We start from the raw sequence: 19,884 nt of genomic DNA, 5'->3' as shown, positions 1-19,884 counted from the left end.
CCCAAAAAGTTATGCTTAAGGCTACTAAAATTCAAATTATATCTTAATTTCAGTTTGCTCAAATCATAGTGCTGTATGCTTTTCAACTCGAGAGGATGCAATTGGTTCTAGAGCACAATTCCAGTTCTGCTGGATGGGATTGGTGTCAAGGAGTTAACTCTGGCCTGGCACTATTCTTAACCAAATCAAAGCCTGGCTGCTGCAGCAGCCGCCTCTCTCCAGGGAAGGGAGAGGTGTTGGCGCTGGGAGCCCGCAGTAGCCGCAGCGTTTATTCTCCGCCCACTAAGAAAGCGCTGGTGTGGTGGGGCGAGCACGCGTGCCTGGGTTTTGGATGCAGAGCAGAGAGCCCTGTCTGGTGACTCACGCCCACGCAGAGGCACAGCAGTGCGGTGGGGCTGGGTGCTTAATGCTGCTCTCTCTTGCATGAACTGGACAGGAGCGGCTGGAGGCGATGATGCGCAGGTCTCTGGAGCGCTCGCAGCAGCTGGAGCTGAAGAAGAAGTGCTCGTCGGGAGGAGCATCACTGGCTGCCGGACCCGGAGGACGTGATGGTGAGTGAAAGACTGTCCTGGCATCGCAGGGCCCATTGGGGAGATCTCGGGGCAGGAAGGGGAGACCATGGGCAGACCAGCACCCACAAGATCTAGGGGTGCTTTATACCGGTCTGCAGGTACCTTTTTCAGATGTGTTGTTTAAAGCTGCCAAGCTTCCTGTGTATGCATTTCTTGTGAAGGAGATCTGTTCATTCTTCTTGCTTGCAAACAGCAGTTGATACAGTAACTGGGCTTTGAGGTAAAGCAAAAGAAAAAGCAAAGAAAATGAATGTAGAGCCTGCTTAATTGGATCCACCTAGCAAGCCCAGAGATAACCTGATTTCAGGGAAGGTCAGTGGCTGTGGACTAAGTCATGGCTACAGCTTGACTGGGAAAGGCTGAGCAGCAGTAACCCCTAAAGGGGGCTGGGGTCCTTCACTCCACATCATTTATTTCTGTTGCTCTTTCAGTTTTGTTTCAAGGTGACTTATTTATTTCATTATCCAGTTCACACTCATCTTTAAATTTTCAGATGTTTAATTTAATGTATGGATTGTTGCTAGTCCCTGGGTGGCTTTGCCATCTTTTTAGTGTCTTCTTTCTGTATCTGCCATTATGTTATGCAGGAGTTGTATATCAGCTCTTTCCGAGAGCAAATGGGTTTACATGTGTGGTACAGTTTCATGACTTTATTATATTGTTCTTATGACCGAAGTGACTTAGCATACACAATCTTTTGTCAGTGAATATATTTTTCTGTTTTAATCTGGAGAAGTTAACAACCCATCCCAGATACTTTTTCTAATTTCCTAATGCAAGTGAGAATCAACTAGCAGTTGGAACTTTTTTCTTTTACCTCTCTTTGGTCTGATTTTTTTTTTTGCTGTGTAGGTGAATCAGGAAATACCCCACCCCCTCCTCTAGGTTTAGCAGCCAGCACCCTCCCTCTGGACCCAGGGACCACTGCCGCCGCTGCTGAGTCAACCAACGGTATATTTGAGCATCACTGTGCCATGGCGTTTTGTGATGACTGTCCCGGTCACCCTCCTCCATCACTGTGTCTGTCTTGAACACTTTTGCAATTGATTTCTTAGAACTTTTTTTCTAGAGATACAAATGACGTACCCATATTTCTTTATTCGTCATCGTGGAACATGCATGCCTTACATCCTAGCACCCTGGAGACATTTCATCCTTAGCTCACTAACTTCTGCCTTGAAAATGTTGTCAGTGTTTGACTTCTGTGCATTTAGATCTTTAACACTCTAATTTATCACTGGTTTTAGGCATTAAGTAGTAGTGTATTTCAGTCACTTCTGGTTACCAAAATCTATAATTATACAGTGTTAGGTATGCATTGGAGAAGGAAATGGCAACCCACTCCAGTGTTCTTGCCGGAAGAATCCCAGGGACGGGGGAGCCTGGTGGGCTACCGTCTCTGGGGTTGCATGGAGTCGGACACGACTGAAGCAACTTAGCAGCAGCAGCAGGTATGAATGTTATGGATTCCTATAGAGGCATTTGAGTTTATCAGTACTAACACTGTGAATCCAGAAAAGGAGATAAATTGGCTTCGTTCTTGATTTCCTCTCTCTAATAGGCTCTCTGTTTTGTATACAGGCCTGGGAAATTCTTAGGGTCTAGATCAAGAACAGAACTAGCAAAACCTTGCTCCCATTTAATGATGACTTCAGAAATTCAACTCATCTTTGGCTGGCAGAGAAAAAACAAGATGTAACGGATACAATGTTTACCACCTACCCAGAAGGTCAAATTATAGCTGTAGGAATAAATATCCTTGATTTCCAGCATTTCTTTGACAAAGAATAATTTTTATTGGTGCTGCTGAATAGCGGAGTCTTTGCTGCCTGGACCACATTCATTGTCATGTGGGCACTCGCCTTCCGCCCAGAGAGGGGCAGGTAGAATTGACAATTACTCCTTGGAAATCACACCCAGAGCCCTGGGCCAGGGTGAGCTGAGGTATGTGACCAGAGCCCTCATTTTAGGGGAAAACCCAAAATCTCAGTAATCAAGATAAAAGAATATTTTAATCAAAATCACTACAGAATAATTCGTGATAAACAAACTATTGAATTTCCAAAGACTAGTACCATGCTGAGCCATATGGGAGCCTGAGGCAGAAGGGGAAATATGTATCCCTAGAGACATGATTTTATGTAATTTCTAATGGTTATTTTTTTCAGAACATTGAAATACTTGAAAAAATTACTGAAACACTGAAAAGTATATTAAAACTCATAATATTTTAAGTTTAAATATTTTATTTATACCCAAACAATATCATTTTACTGCAGTCTAAGTTATTTAAAAATTATTTAGGATCATCCGTTGGTCAGGAGAAATTGTCACACATGGCACTTCTTTCATTTGTAAACAAGATGAATAGAAGAGCAGATTTTGAAAATATTATTGATGAGTTTGCTTCCTTTAGAGCCGGGGCCACACATCTTTCCTTTCGCCTAAAGCTCCAACACAGCTTGGCTGGTACTGTTAGCACCTCTCCAGTTGTTGTGATGGTTTCCTTTACAAGCCTGTCTGAAATAATGGCTGCAAGTAAGAGCACCAAACCCAGGACTGCATGTTGAAATCCTACCATAAACAGTCAGAGCCTTTTGAGAAAGGGCCATTGTGACCCCGTTTCTTGATAAGAGCAAGAAACCAACTGCTAAAGGTTGTTCTGCTTTAAATACAGCTCTTTGCTTTACAAATTACTCCTCTCTGCAACCTGAGCTCTAGATAACCTCAGAAAAAGTCCGGTTTCAGCTCACACAGTCTCAGTCAGATCATAGAACATTTGGCAGTGGTGATTGGTCTCTCGGTCCAGGTTGGTTTTGTTTTCATGTGGTCTGAATATACTTAAAAGTCCCTGGACACAAGGAAATGGTTGGCTGGTGGGATTAGCATGGCTTTAGTTGAACAGTTGAGTGAGGTTGAATATTTGAAATCGAAGAGAAGCACAAAGTTGAGCAGTGAAAGAGAAGAACTTGCTTCAAATAGATGGTTGCTGTGGCCCAGGCCTTCTCAGACTTGCTCAGTAGAGAGCAGGGAGCTGGAGGCAGCGTGCTGTGCCGCAGTGGTTTCAGAGGCGTGTGGATGAGGACAGGAAGAACACTTTGGAAAATGTGTTTCTTGGTTGAGAGTGGTGTGAATACCAATGTCTTTAATGCGTTTCTCTGCAGCATGTGACAAACTTTCAACATCAACCATGAATTTGCCAAAGCAGACGGAGCCTCCCATGAGTAAGCGCCTGTCTTCATCCACTGCGGCAATATCCTATTCCCCAGACCGAGGCAAGTGAACGTGTAGACCTGGTCTCTCCAGTTTTCTTCTCTCTAGTGTGAGCATTGGTGTTAATGTCAGTCTTTGTGAGAGCCCCTCTTTTGAGCCTTCTTCAAATACCCCCAATCTCCTAGCCTTGTGATCTGTTTGTGGGAGCCCCCGGGCCTCACTAATGGGACTTTGGAAAGTGGCATTGCTCTTTAGAGCAAGGTCATTGTTGGAAAGGGACAGGAGTTAATGCTAGTCTCCCAGTCTGAAAGAGACTTCCATTTTCCACAGTGCACATAGACGTTATCGTGGCCTGGAGTTAATTGACCAGTGGACAGATGTGACTGTTAAAAAAGCAACTGCCCAGTTATTGGTGTGCTATTGTTGGTTAGCCAGACACAGCGGGATTGATGAGGCAGAGGTACGTGGGAGACTCAGATATGTGAAAAAATGGGGCTCTGCTCTTGTCTGTGATCTGTAAGCCTGCTCATTTCTGTTTGGAAAACAGAATTCAGAACTAATATGAAATCTTTAAAAGGGCGAAAGGATGGGTGGCATTTTCTGTTTTGAGGTGGGAGATGATGGGTATAGGACAGTGCCAGTTTCAGAAACTGAATAGATTCAGCTGTGTTCTAATGGAGGCTCAGAGAAGGCACTGTAAGTCTGAACTGATACGTTTTAGAATGTGTAGGTTAAGGAAGGGAGGGAAGCTCTCTATGCATTAAATATGTATCTTAGCATCAATGAAGAAGTGTCCGGTGCCAGTGGAATATTTAACATGTCGAGTCATCACCAGGGGGTAAGCAGGATAATGTTTGTGACTTTGAAGATGCCAGTGACTTTGAAGATGCCAGTGTGCCTTCCTGGTTTTTTCCTCTGGCTTTAACTTTGCACCTCCAGCACAGAGGTCTGTCCTGTGTGTCAGAGAACCCGTGAGTGTCAGTGTTGATGATTTCTGATGCAGTTCATGGTAAGTGCTAGAAACCTTGAATTAACTAAGAGCTGGATGAGAAAACATCTACTTGCTTTTAACTCTATGTATCTGTTCTATTTGTATGTCCTGTATGTTTTCATTCATTAAATTAATGTTAAATTCATATTTGCATTGATTAATGTATAAAGATAATCAGTATGATATTTATATATTGCTGGCCACTCAGTTATCTGCTTGTGGATTATTAATTGAAACTTTGAAATTCCCAAACCATTTTTCTGGCTAGTGGATATCCAAAAATACAAAGTAATTAAAAAGTTAATCCATGATCACACAATATGTTCCAAACCATCAGAATGACATTTCAGTCACTAAATTTTAGAGTATGAATACTGCTACTTAACTCCATTAAAGCTGATAATTAGTTGGCTATTTTTATTTTTATGTTTCTTATTTAATCTTTGCCCTTGTTTATATGGGAAAAATATGAAAGGATGCACATTTCTACATTAACAAAATCAGTGTGTTATAAAATATTTCCTAACAGAGGACCTAAAACAAGTGTTTTGTAGGAGTAATCTTTTTTTCAGTGTTAGAGCTACTTTCGTGAGTAAATGGTTTCTTGAGTCCATATTATATCTTGAAAAATGGGCTAAGTCTCTTCTGGTGATACAGTAATTCTGTAGTAGCATATTGAATGAATTCTGGCACCCCAACAGAAGTAACGCAGTCTCCCAAGCTCTAAATGACACATCGTCCATTTTCTTTTACTGTGACAAGCTCCGAAGCCATCCTTTGCTACAATATTTTTATTTTCCACATTCATTCTGCCACCTCAAAATTGATTTTCATCAGGCACTGTGTTGTTGTAGGCATTTTATTTTGTTTTGATTTTGCTTTTTAAAATTTTCATTTGATTCCACCCCTCAGCTAATTGCATGCACCTTAGTCCCATGGAAACATTTTTTGTTCTGTGACTGTTGACATCCACACAGGCTTCTCTAGCCAGAAGCAGAAGTACACTCGTGCCCTCTGAGCAGGCCAGTGACTCAGGTAAAAGAGGCCAAGCTGGTGACACTGAGAAAGGTACCCCAAGTGTTATTGGTCAGCCTATGAGTTATTCCTGAATTTTTGTATCTTGCTTCCCGTTCCCTGGCTTCATGAAATGTCTTCAATGGTTAATAACATTTTCTATCCACCAGTGTTTTACTGTTGCTATGTTTCTTGTCTTTCAAGTGTCACAGAGGTGAGTAAGTTATTTTATGGTTGAGGGCATGTGGATTAGGAAAAGAAATCCATTTCATGAGCTATGGAGGCTAGTAGACTTTTTTAACCAGACAGTTTGGTAAAAATAGCCTATACACTGCAATCTCAGAAATCCCATAACTAGCCCTACCACTTACTAGCTCTTACCACTTTGGGTAAGTTAATTAACCTCTCTAAGCCTCTGTTTCCTAATCTATAAAGTGGAGTTACTTTAAATTGGCATGAAGGTTAAATGAAATAGCACAGTGCTGGGCATAGTAAGCACAAATATCTAGAGCCTCACTAATCAGGCTCCACCAGATCTGCACACCAAAGTCCAGGAAACACTGGGCCACATCATCAAAGCCTTTCCTTGACCAAAGCAGATCAAACTGTCATGGCATGGTGAATGGGGACTAGCGTTCTCTGTTTGCAAATAACACCATGCTCACATTAGGCATGTTGGGTCTCCATTTCAGTTCCCAAGATATAATGTATTCAGTGAGATAACATATAAATGACATATTGTCCTCTACCTTGTTCTGTCTGTTTACAGGTAGTTGTGCAGCAATAGCACAGCAGAGAATATATAAAATGGCCAATAAGCACATGACAGGATGCTCAACATTCTTAGTCATTAGAGAAATGCAAATCAAAATCGTAATACCATTTCATACTTACTAGGATGACTAAAATTCAAAGAAAAAAGATAATACAGTTGACTCTTGAACAATTTGGCAGTTGAGGGTACCAGCCGCCTCAGTCAAAAATCTGCATATAACTTTATAATCAGCCTTCTGTCTTGGTTCCCCATACAGACTCAACCAACCACAGATAGTACTGTAGTATTTACTATTGAATAAAATCTGAGTGTAAGTGGACCCATGTGCTTCAAACCTGTATTATTCAAGAGTCAGCTGTAATATGTATTGATGAGGATGAGGAGAAATTACAGCCTTCATACATTGTTGGTAAGAATGTAAAATGTTGCAGACGCTCTGTAAAACAGTCTGGCATGTTTTTCAAAATGTTAGAGTTACCACATGAACCAGCAATTCTACTCTTTGATGTAGAGTCAAGGAAATTGAAACATACACAAAGTATACAAGTCTTAGCATTATTCATATTAGCTGCAAAGTGGAAACAACCCAGATGTCCAACAACAGATGAATGTATTGAAAAAATGTTTTTCTTTATAAAGTAGAATATTATTCAGCTGTGAAAAAGAATGGATTACTGACACATGCTACATGATGAACCTTGAAAACATTATGCTCAGTGAAAGAAGCCAGGCAGAAAATGCCACAAGTGATATGATTCTATTTATATGAAATGTCTGGAATAGACAAATCCAGAGTGACAGCAAACAAGTGGTTGCTAGAGAGGAAGGGGAGTGGGTGCTTAATGGGCACAGAGTTTCTTTTGCAGATATTGAGGATATTCTGGAATCAGACCATAGTTATGGTTGCACAACCTTCTGAATATACTAAAAGCCACTAAATTGTATACCTTTAAAGGGGTGACTTTCTGATATATGAATTATGTCTCAAACAAATAAACAAAAAATTCCTGGGAAGTAGGAAGTATCCCCATTTTGAGAACAAAGAATGCATCAGGAGGACCACTCCTAGGATCGATGATTCTCTAGGAGGTCTCAGAGCTATGATTTATTGCAGCAAATAGCTACAGAGAAAAGTAGGTAAAGGGAGAAACTGCATGGAACAAAGTCCAGGGAAGAGAAGGCACAGGCTCCCAGCATCCTCTCCCGGTGTAGTCACACAGGACACATTCCCCCAGCAGTGAGTTAGGACACATGTGAAGTGTTGCCAACCACAGAAGCTCATTAGACACTCAGTGCCCAGAGTTTTTATTGGGGGCTGGTCACATGGGCACCTTCTGCCAGGTCCATGCTCAAATTCCAGACTCAGAAGAAAAGCACGTGTTCAGCATACATCATAATGTTGGTACAAACAGCTTAGGCATAGTGACCTACTCATCAGTTAATGGTGAGAACCCTTCTGAAATCCAAGTTTCCAGTTGCTTACAAGGGTCAAGCTTATAAACAGGCCCTTCCAAGGACAGCAGTCAGGTCTGCTATGTTAACTCTCTCTTGTACAAGGGAATTGACATTTAGAGAGATTAAGTAACCTACCCAAGGTGAACCAGCTATTAGGTGATGGTGCTAGGTCCACCTGGCTCCAAAGCCCAGATTTTGAATTCCTGAGATGACCTAGACTCTTGAGCATGGGAGTCTTTTAAGATAACATCTATTCTGCATATACTAGAGAAAGTATGGCAGTGTTTTGAGAATGTGGATTCCTCGTCTCACGTTTTAACTGAAATGTGGTGTTCTTCCCAACTCTCTGCTCTCCTTCAACTTCTCCATCTGTTCTCCCTGTGTCTCTGGCTTTTATACTGTAACTCTAGTATCCCATGCCTGTCCCCATGTAGCTCCTGCTGGCTCCCTTAAATCTTCCTACAAGTCTTCTCCCACTCGAAATGTCGAGAGGAAGAAGATCGCATCTACATCTGGTGGAGGAGATGCTGGGAAAGGCGCCCCTGCCGGAGTGGAGGCCTCTCCAGTAGGTTTCTACCCATTCACCCCTCGGGACTGGGTTATCTGACACTGTGATTATTCCCTGCACTTGACCTGGGGTCTGTTTCCGTGAGTCTTCAGGGACTGCTCAAGGAAAAGATTTGATTTTAAATGGCACCCAACCTTTGAAAATCCTGTAACTTTTTGCACCCTCCTAAATCTTACTGCCTTGAAATAGATTTTCAAAGCCCTCAGAAGGAGGTTGGGGGTCAAAAAGAATGTTCCGAGTGCCCTTTCTCTGCTTCTTTAAGAATGTCTGCTTCTGGGCCAGTCTTGCTTCTACAGGCAACTAGAACTGAGGTTCTGGGTCAGTCTTCATCCACAGCAGTGGCCTTTGAAATTTGTTGTTGTCTTGCTAACACCATCAGTAAGGCAGATGTTGAGCAGTATCCCCAACTGTGTCTGTTTGTTTAGAAATTTTATATGCTGTATTACTTTCATTAGCTACCACTTGCTGTGTAACAAATCACCCCAAACCTTAGCAGCTTAAAACAAATGTGTATTACCTCACTGGTTCTTTGGGTCAGAAATTGAGGACATCATAGCTAAGTGGATGTGGTTCAGGGTCTCTCATGAGGATGTGGTCAGGATTTCAGGCAGCTAGGACTGCAGTTGTCAGAAAACTTGGCAGGGGTTTTCCAGGATGGCTTGTTCATGTGGCCCTTGGCAGGAGGCCCCCGTTCCTTACTGCATGGACTTCTCTGTAGAGCTGCTTGAGAGTCCAAACAACATGGCAGCTGGCTTCCTCCAGAGCAAAAGATAAAAGAGAGAGAGAGACCAACTCATGCTTGAGGAGAAGTGAACTAAGCTCTACCTGTTAAAAGGAGGAGCATCATATGACATGTGGACTTACTTTAAATACCACATTACCATTGGGCATTTATTTTGTAATACCATATTTATTTATTTTTTAATCCAGTATGATCCTGAGGTTCTCACAGGAGAAGTGAATGTTTCAGATGCTGTTGGATGGATTACTGAGGAAGGGGGCTAATGAATGTGGGCCCCATGAGAATTTGTTGCAAAAAGTTACAATAGGGAGACAAGAGAACCACTGTCATGGAGCATCTGCTCTGGGCCAGGCCCAGGGCCAGTGTGGGGCCGGCCATGGAGATGCTGAGGGATGGAGGGGTTACAGTTCCTGTTAAACCAGGTATACTGTCAAGGTCTCCAGCTCACTGTCTTGTACCCATCTATAGCTATTTTATAGTGATTGTATATCTTTGTAGTCATTCCAGATTCTGTATATCCAGGACCATAATCTGGTTTCCTTGTTAGCTTTTTGTAAGATAAAAAGGAAAAGGAGGTCTTTATGTTTTAAGACTGAAATGTTTTTCCCTGACTGAATGACCTAAATGGGATGATCCCCTGGTGCTTTTCTACAAAGATTCCCATAGTGGGAAGCAGTATAGCTTTGTTTGGCTCCTTCTAAAAAAAAGCTGTGCATCACTTCCATCTGGGGTATTTTTAAAAATCATGGAAGTCATGGTAGTGATGGGCCATGGCTGTCCTATTCTGTGTCTCCTACAGACAGAGAAGATGAAGAGGGGGCCGAGAACAACTGCTTCTGTTCCCAGCGTGGGCCTCATGTCTCCTCTGAGAAGCATTTCTAAGAGGTCGTCTTCTCCTGTGACATCCAAGTAAGCCTCTTTTTCTTTTGCCACAGTCACACGTTTAAAGCAGTTTTGGGAGAGGCTCTGTGTGGGGTGGTAAGTGCTTCCAGCTCCCCCACAAGGCGTGGCCAGCACTCTGAGGTGTGCTGTATGTTTCTGGATAAACAGTGGGGTCTTGAGGGCTTTGTTGCCTGATGATATTGGACCCTGATTTATGGAGATGATCCACTTGGCCTGTTCTCTTTCGTTGCATCAGTCCCCTTCTACTTTTCTGGCCTTCTCCTCCAGCTGCATCTGGAGTGAAGGGATTGCATTGTACTTGAGCTCTGAAGCCCATGTGCTCCATGCTTGTTCTCACGCCCTCTCATCTTATCTGTCTCTTTAACAGAGAGGCAATAATAACTTCTCAGTCACCATCAGCAGTGTGTTTTTTTTTTAATAATGAAGCCATTATATTCTTTTGTTAAGAATTGAGTGAACTCACCAATGAAAACCTGTGTGACTGAAAAACAAATGTACACTGTGTGACCACTGACTTAAGTCTTTTAAATATTTTACTAAATATTTTACTGACAAGAATAACTCAATAAATAACTCAATTCAGCAGTAGAATGGAAACATCTTCAAAAGTACTGAGGAACAAAGAGAAATATGATTTTAATTTGGGAAAAAGAAGCTGTATATATAGAGAGAATCACATAATGCTTCTATAGTACAACAGTTTGGTTCAGAGAACATAGGAAGAAACACAGATTTTTAATGAGCACCTGGGAATTAAAAAAAATATTTCAAAGTGATGTCAGCTCTTATTTCTGATTTGTTGCTTTCCAAGACTGTTCCACTAATATTGTTTTGCTCAGAGATTGCTGTAGTTTTGATAAATTGCTAATACTGGTTATTGATGTATCTGCCTTCCATAGAGAAAATCTTTCCATAGCATTTTACTGAATTCATAGTGGTTTTTTTTCCTGAAGTCCATTGCGTTCCTTCTGTGCCTGTATTGCCTGTCTTTGGTTTGGTATTGCTTTTTTGCAAACTCTAAATCCATTAGGTGTGCTTGAGGTCTCTGTCTTATTTCTGAGCCTTCTATTTACATATCACTGCTCTGGTATCAGTTTGGGACACTGACATTAACAGAGAGAAAAACCTGTTCCTACTGGGGTTTTTCCATATTCTACCCTATCTTTGCTGGATATTGACTCTTTGTCCCTGCATGGATAGTAGCTGGCAAGTTTCATTATCATCATTGTACATTTCACAGAGGTGAACTGGGCGGGGGCAGGGGGGAGTAGAGGGCATTCCCTCTATAGAGATACGAATTCAATTTTTGGAAGCAGGCTTGTAGTGGGCTCTGTGCTATTTCTTTGAAGTTGAAAATCTTGAAGGCTGTGTTTCAGGAAATACTTTATATTTTAAAGGACATAACACTTGAATTTTGTAAAAGCTTTCTTTGACCAAAGAGACTCAAACACAATCCCAGACTTTTTATGATGTAATTCAATTTAGAGAAATATTTGAAATTTCTACTCTGTCCAGTATTGGGCACCTAGTAGATGCTTTCTAAGTATTCGTGGAATGAATGAGGGCAGGCCACTGTGCTAGGTACTCTGGAGAATCCCTAAGCAAATGAAAGTAGTCTCCACTTGGCCAGGCCCCTGGCAATGGAGGAGGTAGATGTGGACCCAAATAAGGACAGTTCTAGGCCTGCTCCAAAGAGAGAGCTGCTCACCTTGAACTACTTGTCCCTCAGAACTCAAGCTCAGCTGGCATCCTCTCCAGAACAAGCCAGAGTAGAATTTGTCCCCTTCGCTGTGCTCACAGAACATACCTGTGTCAGTCCTTCCTTCATCAAACACCCATAGAGCACCTACTCTCTGTCCAGTGCTCTTATCAGTCCTCGTGGAGCTTCCCTGACAGTAAACAGCAAATGTAATATCAGTTCAGTTCAGTTCATTTCAGTCGCTCAGTCATGTCCGACTCTTTGCGACCCCATGAATCACAGCACGCCAGGCCTCCCTGTCCATCACCAACACCCAGAGTTCACTCAGACTCATGTCCATCGAATCAGTGATGCCATTCAGCCATCTCATCCTCTGTCGTCCCCTTCTCCTCCTGCCCCCAATCCTTCCCAGCATCAGAGTCTTTTCCAATGAGTCAACTCTTCGCATGAGGTGGCCAAAGTACTGGAGTTTCAGCTTTAGCATCATTCCTTCCAAAGAACACCCAGGGCTGATCTTTAGAATGGACTGGTTGGATCTCCTTGCAGTCCAAGGGACTCTCAAGAGTCTTCTCCAACACCACAGTTCAAAAGCATCAATTCTTCGGCGCTCAGCTTTCTTCACAGTCCAACTCTCACATTCATACATGACCACTATTTCCCATCTATTTCCCATGAAGTGATGGGACCAGATGCCATGATCTTCGTTTTCTGAATGTTGAGCTTTAAGCCAACTTTGTCACTCTCCTCTTTCATTTCATCAAGAGGCTTTTTAGTTCCTCTTCACTTTCTGCCATAAGGGTGGTGTCATCTGCATATCTGAGGTTATTGATATTTCTCCCAGCAATCTTGATTCCCGCTTGTGCTTCTTCCAGCCCAGTGTTTCTCATGATGTACTCTGCATAGAAGTTAAATAAGCAGGGTGACAATATACAGCCTTGATGTACTCCTTTTCCTGTTTGGAACCAGTCTGTTGTTCCATGTCCAGTTCTAACTGTTGCTTCCTGACCTGCATATAGGTTTCTCAAGAGGCAGGTCAGGTCATCTGGTATTCTCATCTCTTTCAGCATTTTCCACAGTTTATTGTGAACCACACAGTCAAAGGCTTTGGCATAGTCAATAAAGCAGAAATAGATGTTTTTCTGGAACTCTCTTGCTTTTTCGATGATCCAGCGGATGTTGGCAATTTGATCTCTGGTTCCTCTGCCTTTTCTAAAACCAGCTTAAACATCAGGGAGTTCACGGTTCATGTATTGCTGAAGCCTGGCTTGGAGAATTTTGAGCATTACTTTACTAGCATGTGAGATGAGTGCAATTGTGCGGTAGTTTGAGCATTCTTTGGTATTGCCTTTCTTTGGGATTGGAATGAAAACTGACCTTTTCCAGTCCTGTGGCCACTGCTGAGTTTTCCAAACTTACTGGCATATTGAGTGCAGCACTTTCACAGCATCATCTTTCAGGATTTGAAACAGCTCAACTGGAATTCCATCACCTCCACTAGCTTTGTTCATAGTGATGCTTTCTAAGGCCCACTTGACTTCACATTCCAGGATGTCTGGCTCTAAGTGAGTGAACACACCATTGTGATTATCTGGGTCGTGAAGATCTTTTTTTGTACACTTCTTCCATGTATTCTTGCCACCTCTTCTTAATATCTTCTGCTTCTGTTAGGTCCATACCATTTCTGTCCTTTATCAAGCCTATCTTTGCATGAAATATTCTCTTAGTATCTCTAATTTTCTTGAAGAGATCTCTAGTCCTTCCCATTCTGTTGTTTTCCTCTATTTCTTTGCATTGATTGCTCAGGAAGGCTTTCTTATCTCTTCTTGCTCTTCTTTGAAACTCTGCATTCAGATGCTTGTATCTTTCCTTTTCTCCTTTGCTTTTCACTTCTCTTCTTTTTACAGCTATTTGTAAGGCCTCCTCAGACAGCCATTTTCCTTTTTTGCATTTATTTTCCATGGGGATGGTCTTGATCCGTATCTCCTGTACAGTGTCACAAACATCCATCCATAGTTCATCAGGCACTCTCTATCTATCAGATCTAGGCCCTTAAATCTATTTCTCACTTCCACTGTATAATCATAGGGAATTTGATTTAGGTCATACCTGAATGGTCTAGTGGTTTTCCCTACTTTCTTCAATTTAAGTCTGAATTTGGCAATAAGGAGTTCATGATCTGAGCCACAGTCAGCTCCTGGTCTTGTTTTGTTCACTGTTTAGAGCTTCTCCATCTTTGGCTGCAAAGAATAGAATCAATCTGATTTCAGTGTTGACCATCTGGTGATGTCCATGTGTAGAGTCTTCTCTTGTGTTGTTGGAAGAGGGTGTTTGCTATGACCCGAGCATTTTCTTGGCAAAACTCTATTAGTCTTTGTCCTGCTTCATTCTGTATTCCAAGGCCAAATTTGCCTGCTACTCCAGGTGTTTCTTGACTTCCTACTTTTGCATTCCAGTCCCCTATAATGAAAAGGACATCTTTTGGGGGTGTTAGTTCTAGACAATGTAATATCAGGTGGTGATAAATTATGTGAAGAAAAAATGAGCCTTGGTCAGATGGCAGAGAATGGCAGAGGGGAGTAGCTAGATCAGGAGGTCAGGAAAGACTGCTCCAAGGAGGTGACATTGGAGCAGAGCACCCTGCATGAGGTGAGGGAGCAGGATAAACTGATATGTGCCTCATTGCACTTTATTTCCTGCTTGGCTGCCGAGAAGGCAGGGGCTGACTCAGTTTATTTTTGCACAATCTGGGCTCAGTGTGAGTCTGTGGATGCTTAGCTGGTGGTGAGGGGAGGTGGATCTGGAGGGTAGGGAGTGGTCTGAGTAGGTATGGGCAGTGCTGGAGCCAGACCTACCCAAGGACTCAGGCCTTTTGGATCCTCATTCCTTCTGGAACATTGATCAGTTTATTCTCTCACTGAGCAGTTTCTTAAACATTCTGTTTTCTGGGCTGCATGCTTCACTTGGGGAATTTTTAAAGGATGAGGAATACTGGTTTCTGTACCATGCTGCACAAGATTCCTACCACTTTCAACAAATTGATAGACTAGCTTTAATTTTCAGAGCCCTATACATGCCATCTCTTGCACAGGCAGGAAAAAGAGCACACACTACTGCAGCTGGGCTTCCTGTGCACAAGGTGCCTTGGCGATAAAGGTTGCTCAGGCACCTCCAAATCAGAACTACCAAGTCAAGGCATCTAAGGAATAGCAAACATTTCTTGATTTTAAAATGTTCAGCAAGAAAGTTGTTTCTACCGGGGATGAAAAGTAGTGAGTGAACTACAGTGGGTATGGGCTAGGTCTGAGACATGTGGAAAGCCAAGTAAGACTGCAAGTAAATTCTGAAAATCTAACCAAACTACAGCAGTGAAAAAGAGTGGATTTCAGCTGCCCACAAGCAGTGGGTGGATTTCAGGTATGCAGTGTTGAGCAGAAGAAGGAAGTTGTAGAAGAATGTCAGCAATGATTCCACATATCCTGAGTTCCCAGATGTTCACAACCAGTGTGTTTTTAGGAATTTAAGTGTGGTAAAATGATTTTTAGAAAAACTAAGAAAATGGCAAACATGAAATGCAGAGTGATGATGACCTTTGAGGAGGAAGTGGAGTTGGGGTCAGGAAGGGACATGTGGCAGATCCTGGCCTATTATGGCTTCCTCTTGCACTAGTTGGTGTGTGTGTGAACGTTTGTTATATCATTCTTCATACTTTTTTTTATTTTATAAATAATCTTTCGTATACTCTATACTGAAGAAAGATGAAAAAGAAACACTTGATTTTTTAAAATGGTATCACACAAAATAAACCCCAACCACATGGTCATTTTCAGCTTTCCCTTGTGTAGACCAAGCGTGTGATCTTTAAAGCACACTGGAAGTGACATGGCTTTGAATAGCATGGGATGGGGGCTAGTCAATACTATGAACACTCATCCAGAAATGCAGATGGGACTTGTAATGAATGGCTCTGACAGTGTATTGTTCTCCTCTCAGATCTGTTGTTGTTGTTATTCAGTTGCTAAGTTGTTTCCGACTCCTTGCAACCCCATGGACCACAGCATGCCAGGCTCCGCTGCCCTTCACTGTCTCCTGGAGTTTGCTCAAACTCTTGTCCATTGAATCGGTGATGCCATCGAACCATCTCATCCTCTGTTGCCCCCTTCTTCTCCTGCCCTCAATCTTTCCCAGCATCAGGATCTTTTCCAATGAGTCGGCTCTTCACAGCAGATGGCCAAAATATTGGAGCATCGGCTTCAGCATCAGTCCTTCCAGTGAATATTCAGGGTTGATTTCCTTTAGGATTGACTGGTTGGATCTTCTTGCTATCCAAGGGACTCTTAAGCACCACAATTTGAAAACATCAGTTCTTCAGCACTCAACCTTCTTTATGGTCCAACTCTCACATCCATTCATGACTACTGGAAAAACCATAGCTTTGACTATACAGATCTTTAGACAAAGTGATGTCTCTGCTTTTTAATACGCTGTCTAGGTTTGTCATAGCTTTCCTTCCAAGGAGCAAGTGTCTCTTAATTTCATGGCTGCAGTCACCGTCCACAGTGATTTTGGAGCCCAAGAAAATAAAGTCTGTCACTGTTTCCACTTTTTCCCCCATCTATTTGCCATGAAGTGATGGGACTGGATGCCATGATCTTAGTTTTCTTAACTTTGAGTTTTAAGCCAACTTTTTCACTCTCCTCTTTCACTCTCATCAAGAGACTCTTTTGTTCCTCTTCACTTCCTGCCATTAGAGTGGTATCATCTGCATATCTGATGATGTTGATATTTCTCCAGGCAATCTTAATTCCACCTTTGGATTCATCCCAGATCTGAACAGTTAAATCACTGTAGGGTGGCTGTGCATATTAATAGCATTGCTCTTTTAAGTGTTCAAGTTTATTTTCATTGTTGATTGACATTGTTGGGTACTTGTATGGTTTTAGAAGACTAGCTTCAGCAACACTCGTTAAGATGTGGATGGAGCATAGATTGCCTCTTATAAGCTAGAGAAAGGAAACTGAGTGTGATCAAGTGGGTTTACCCAGTCTGTCTTGCCTCTGCCTCTGCTTGTTGGTGCTGTTTGTACTCCTAGTTCTTCTGTGTGAACTATTCTCTAATGGTTTCAGATTCTTAGAAATATATTCCAAATTGGTTTGGTCATTATGATGGGGAACGTATCCATTATCCCTTGCTGCTGTGACAAACTCTCTAAAACCTAGTGGCATAAAACAACAATTTGTTATTAATTCTCACAGCTCTGTGACTTAGACTTACTGGGAGGGTCTTAGTTAGGGTCTTTTATGTGGTTGTTCTGTGGATTAACATGGGCTCACTGGAAAGTTCTCACCCTGGGGGTCTTCTGTGCAGTTATAGTTCACTGTCAACTGGTGCTACAGTTACAACCTAAGGTCCAAAATGGCCTATTAAGGATTTTGGCCCATAAACCCCAGTTAAGGCCTATGCCTCGAATTGGCACAGCATTCCTTCTCTGCTGTGTTTTCTTAGTCAAAGCAGTGGAAACACCTCAGATTCAATGGAATGGAAAAATAAACTTGGAAAGATCATGTGAGGTGGAAGAAGATATTATTGGGGCCATCTTTGGAAAATTTAATCTGCCAAAGAAAATGACTTTCAGAGATAGCTTGCCTGAGATCAATTTTGCATCAGGAACCTAAGTTAATTTCATGTTATCATGCATTAGAAACAAAACTTGAGAGAGTCCATATGAGGGAAGGAATTAAGGCAAGTTGTCTGATGGCCCAAAATAAGCACCTCCCACTTAGAATCACAGGCTCCTGGAGCCAACCTGTCTGTGCCTTTCATGGTTGAGGGCCTTTAATTAGTCACTGCCGAGCACCATTCACATAGGCTTCTTTGGTAGATGTGTGGCACCATTGCCCTGCCCAAAAGAGTATCTACAGTGGACCATGGTTTAACTATTGTGTGTGTTACCACTGTCCTTCTCAGATAGACTTACATTCTTTCCTGAAATTTTTCTTGAAAGAGATAATTGAAAATGTTAAGTTATACCCCCTCCTCACAGCCATAATTATATACTCACCCAGTCCTAGTCCTGTATTTGTCAGTCTTAGTAGAGAATAATTTGAGTTTAGACCAATTTTAAAAACCTATTTATTTTGAAATCACTTCAATCCTATAGAAGAATTGCAAGAATAGAATAAAGAACTCCTGTGTACCTTTCATCCTGTTGGCATGTAGCTGCACAGATTTCATCATTCCCATCCCCTACTCACTCTCATGCAGTCTCCATAGATATACATTTTCTGAGAACCATTTGAGTCATTTGCAGGCATCCTGACCCTTTATCCCTAAGAATGAAGATATTCTCTTGTGTGACCACAATATAGTTGTGAAAAGTCAGGAAAGTTAACATTTGACATGATGTTGTTAATTTCCAGACTGTAATCTTTGCCTGCTGTCCCAGTGACATCCTCTGCAACATCTTTTTCCTGGTCCAGAATCCAACCCAGGGTCCCACATTACATTTAGTTGTCTTGCCACCTCAGTCTCCTTAACTTGCCGTAGTTCTTCAGCCTTTCTTAATGACTCTGACATTTGTAAAGAGCACAGACCAGTGGGTTTTATTCTTTTTAGGACTGTCCTTCATTTTGAGTTGGTTTGCTGTTTCCTCATGGTTAGATTCAGATTATATGGGGGGCAGGAGTTCCGTGGAAGGGATATTGGTTCCTTCTCAGTGCATATGTCAGGAGGCTATGATGTCAGGAGGCTATGTTTCATTACTGGTGATGATAGCTGTGATCACTGAGTTGAGGTGGTATACATAGGTTTCTCTGGTATAAAATTACTCATTTTCCCTCTGGAAAGTAGTAAAATGTGATTGACAAATAGACTTGTCAGAATGTTGATCAAGTTGTGCTGTTGAGGCAACAGACCCCTCCCATCCTGTGGGTGGGCTGTGTTTACTTGGCCTGGAGTCAAGTGGCTTGGGAGAAAAATAGAACTAGATTCTAAGATGTGGAGAAAAAAAGCCCTTTGGGTTTATGCTTTGCAGTAAACTCAGGTTCAGAAGCGTGACGACCCTCTCCTGAGAGTCTTCTTGCTGCTCTGCTTACAGAGGTGTTTGTTTATATTTCCTACCAGTCACCAAACCTCAAAAGGTTATATAATCCTGCCTTGTGCATCAGAGAGGCCTATCTCTGTTAACCCAACAAAATTTGTGAATTCCTTTTGTTAAGTTTTTAATCACTGGAGATATTAAGCTTTTAAAAATTGAAGTGGAAAAGCTATTTTAAAAAGCAAGATGAAAAATCTAGTGCTTTGGCTCTCTCATCTCTTTACACCTCTTGGGAAAGGTCATTTAAGCATTTAGGATTGGGATTTTCTTATCTAAAATATGGTTAATAGTAATTTCCTATGTACCTTACTGGGTTATTGTGGTAATCAAATAGACCCTTATCGAATAGATGAGAAGGCACTTTAGAATGAAACTATGAAAGCACAGTGAGTTCCCTGATTAATTTGTGTTTAACTTCTTTCATCAGCCAAGATATCTATTTCTAGGAAACTGGGGAAACAAGAGCTTTGCTACACTTAGTTTGGCTTGCGGTAAGTGGTGTGAGCACGGGGCCAGAGAGCCTCGGGGCCTGGCAGACCAGCATCACCCGGTGTAAGATGCCCATGTTCAGCAACTCTTGCAGGGCTGGCAGGGTACCGTGTCCATGTAGGAAGTAGTGAGGCAAGATGAGCAGGAAACTCTACAGATTTGGAAATAAAATAGGGAAATTCTAAGATTGTGTTCTGTAGTTTGGTCATTTGGTATTTTTTCAAAAAGCAATGACTTACTTACTCTTTCTCTTATTTGAAGGTCATGTTTGTATGTGTACGCAAGTGTGTGTGTGTGTGTGTGTGTGTGTGTGTGTGTGTGTGTGTGTTCTAAGTTACTATATTTTTTTATTGGGCAAGGACTGGGGTAG

At 42.0% G+C, this 19,884-nt stretch overlaps 1 protein-coding gene across 9 annotated transcripts in view; it reads left to right on the top strand.

Annotated features, from left to right (window-relative positions):
* MAP7D2 (MAP7 domain containing 2) overlaps positions 1-19,884 on the top strand; it is a 97,497-nt gene that overhangs the window by 54,550 nt on the left and 23,063 nt on the right. For 4 of the 9 annotated variants that reach the window (XM_012106384.4, XM_012106377.5, XM_015104825.4 and 1 more), the window contains exons 4-8: positions 437-551; positions 1,425-1,523; positions 3,737-3,847; positions 8,455-8,585; positions 10,130-10,239. In XM_012106384.4, the coding sequence (XP_011961774.1) occupies positions 437-551; positions 1,425-1,523; positions 3,737-3,847; positions 8,455-8,585; positions 10,130-10,239 (566 nt within the window). The remainder of the gene's footprint in view (positions 1-436; positions 552-1,424; positions 1,524-3,736; positions 3,848-8,454; positions 8,586-10,129; positions 10,240-19,884) is intronic. The other 5 variants (XM_042241678.1, XM_012106379.5, XM_027963068.3 and 2 more) reach the window with 4 other exon arrangements.

Source organism: Ovis aries, chromosome X (genome assembly GCF_016772045.2).
Source record: "Ovis aries strain OAR_USU_Benz2616 breed Rambouillet chromosome X, ARS-UI_Ramb_v3.0, whole genome shotgun sequence".
Lineage (NCBI taxonomy): Eukaryota > Metazoa > Chordata > Mammalia > Artiodactyla > Bovidae > Ovis > Ovis aries.
The sequence above is the reverse complement of the archived record's forward strand: the minus strand, read 5'-3'. Positions and strand labels throughout refer to the sequence as shown.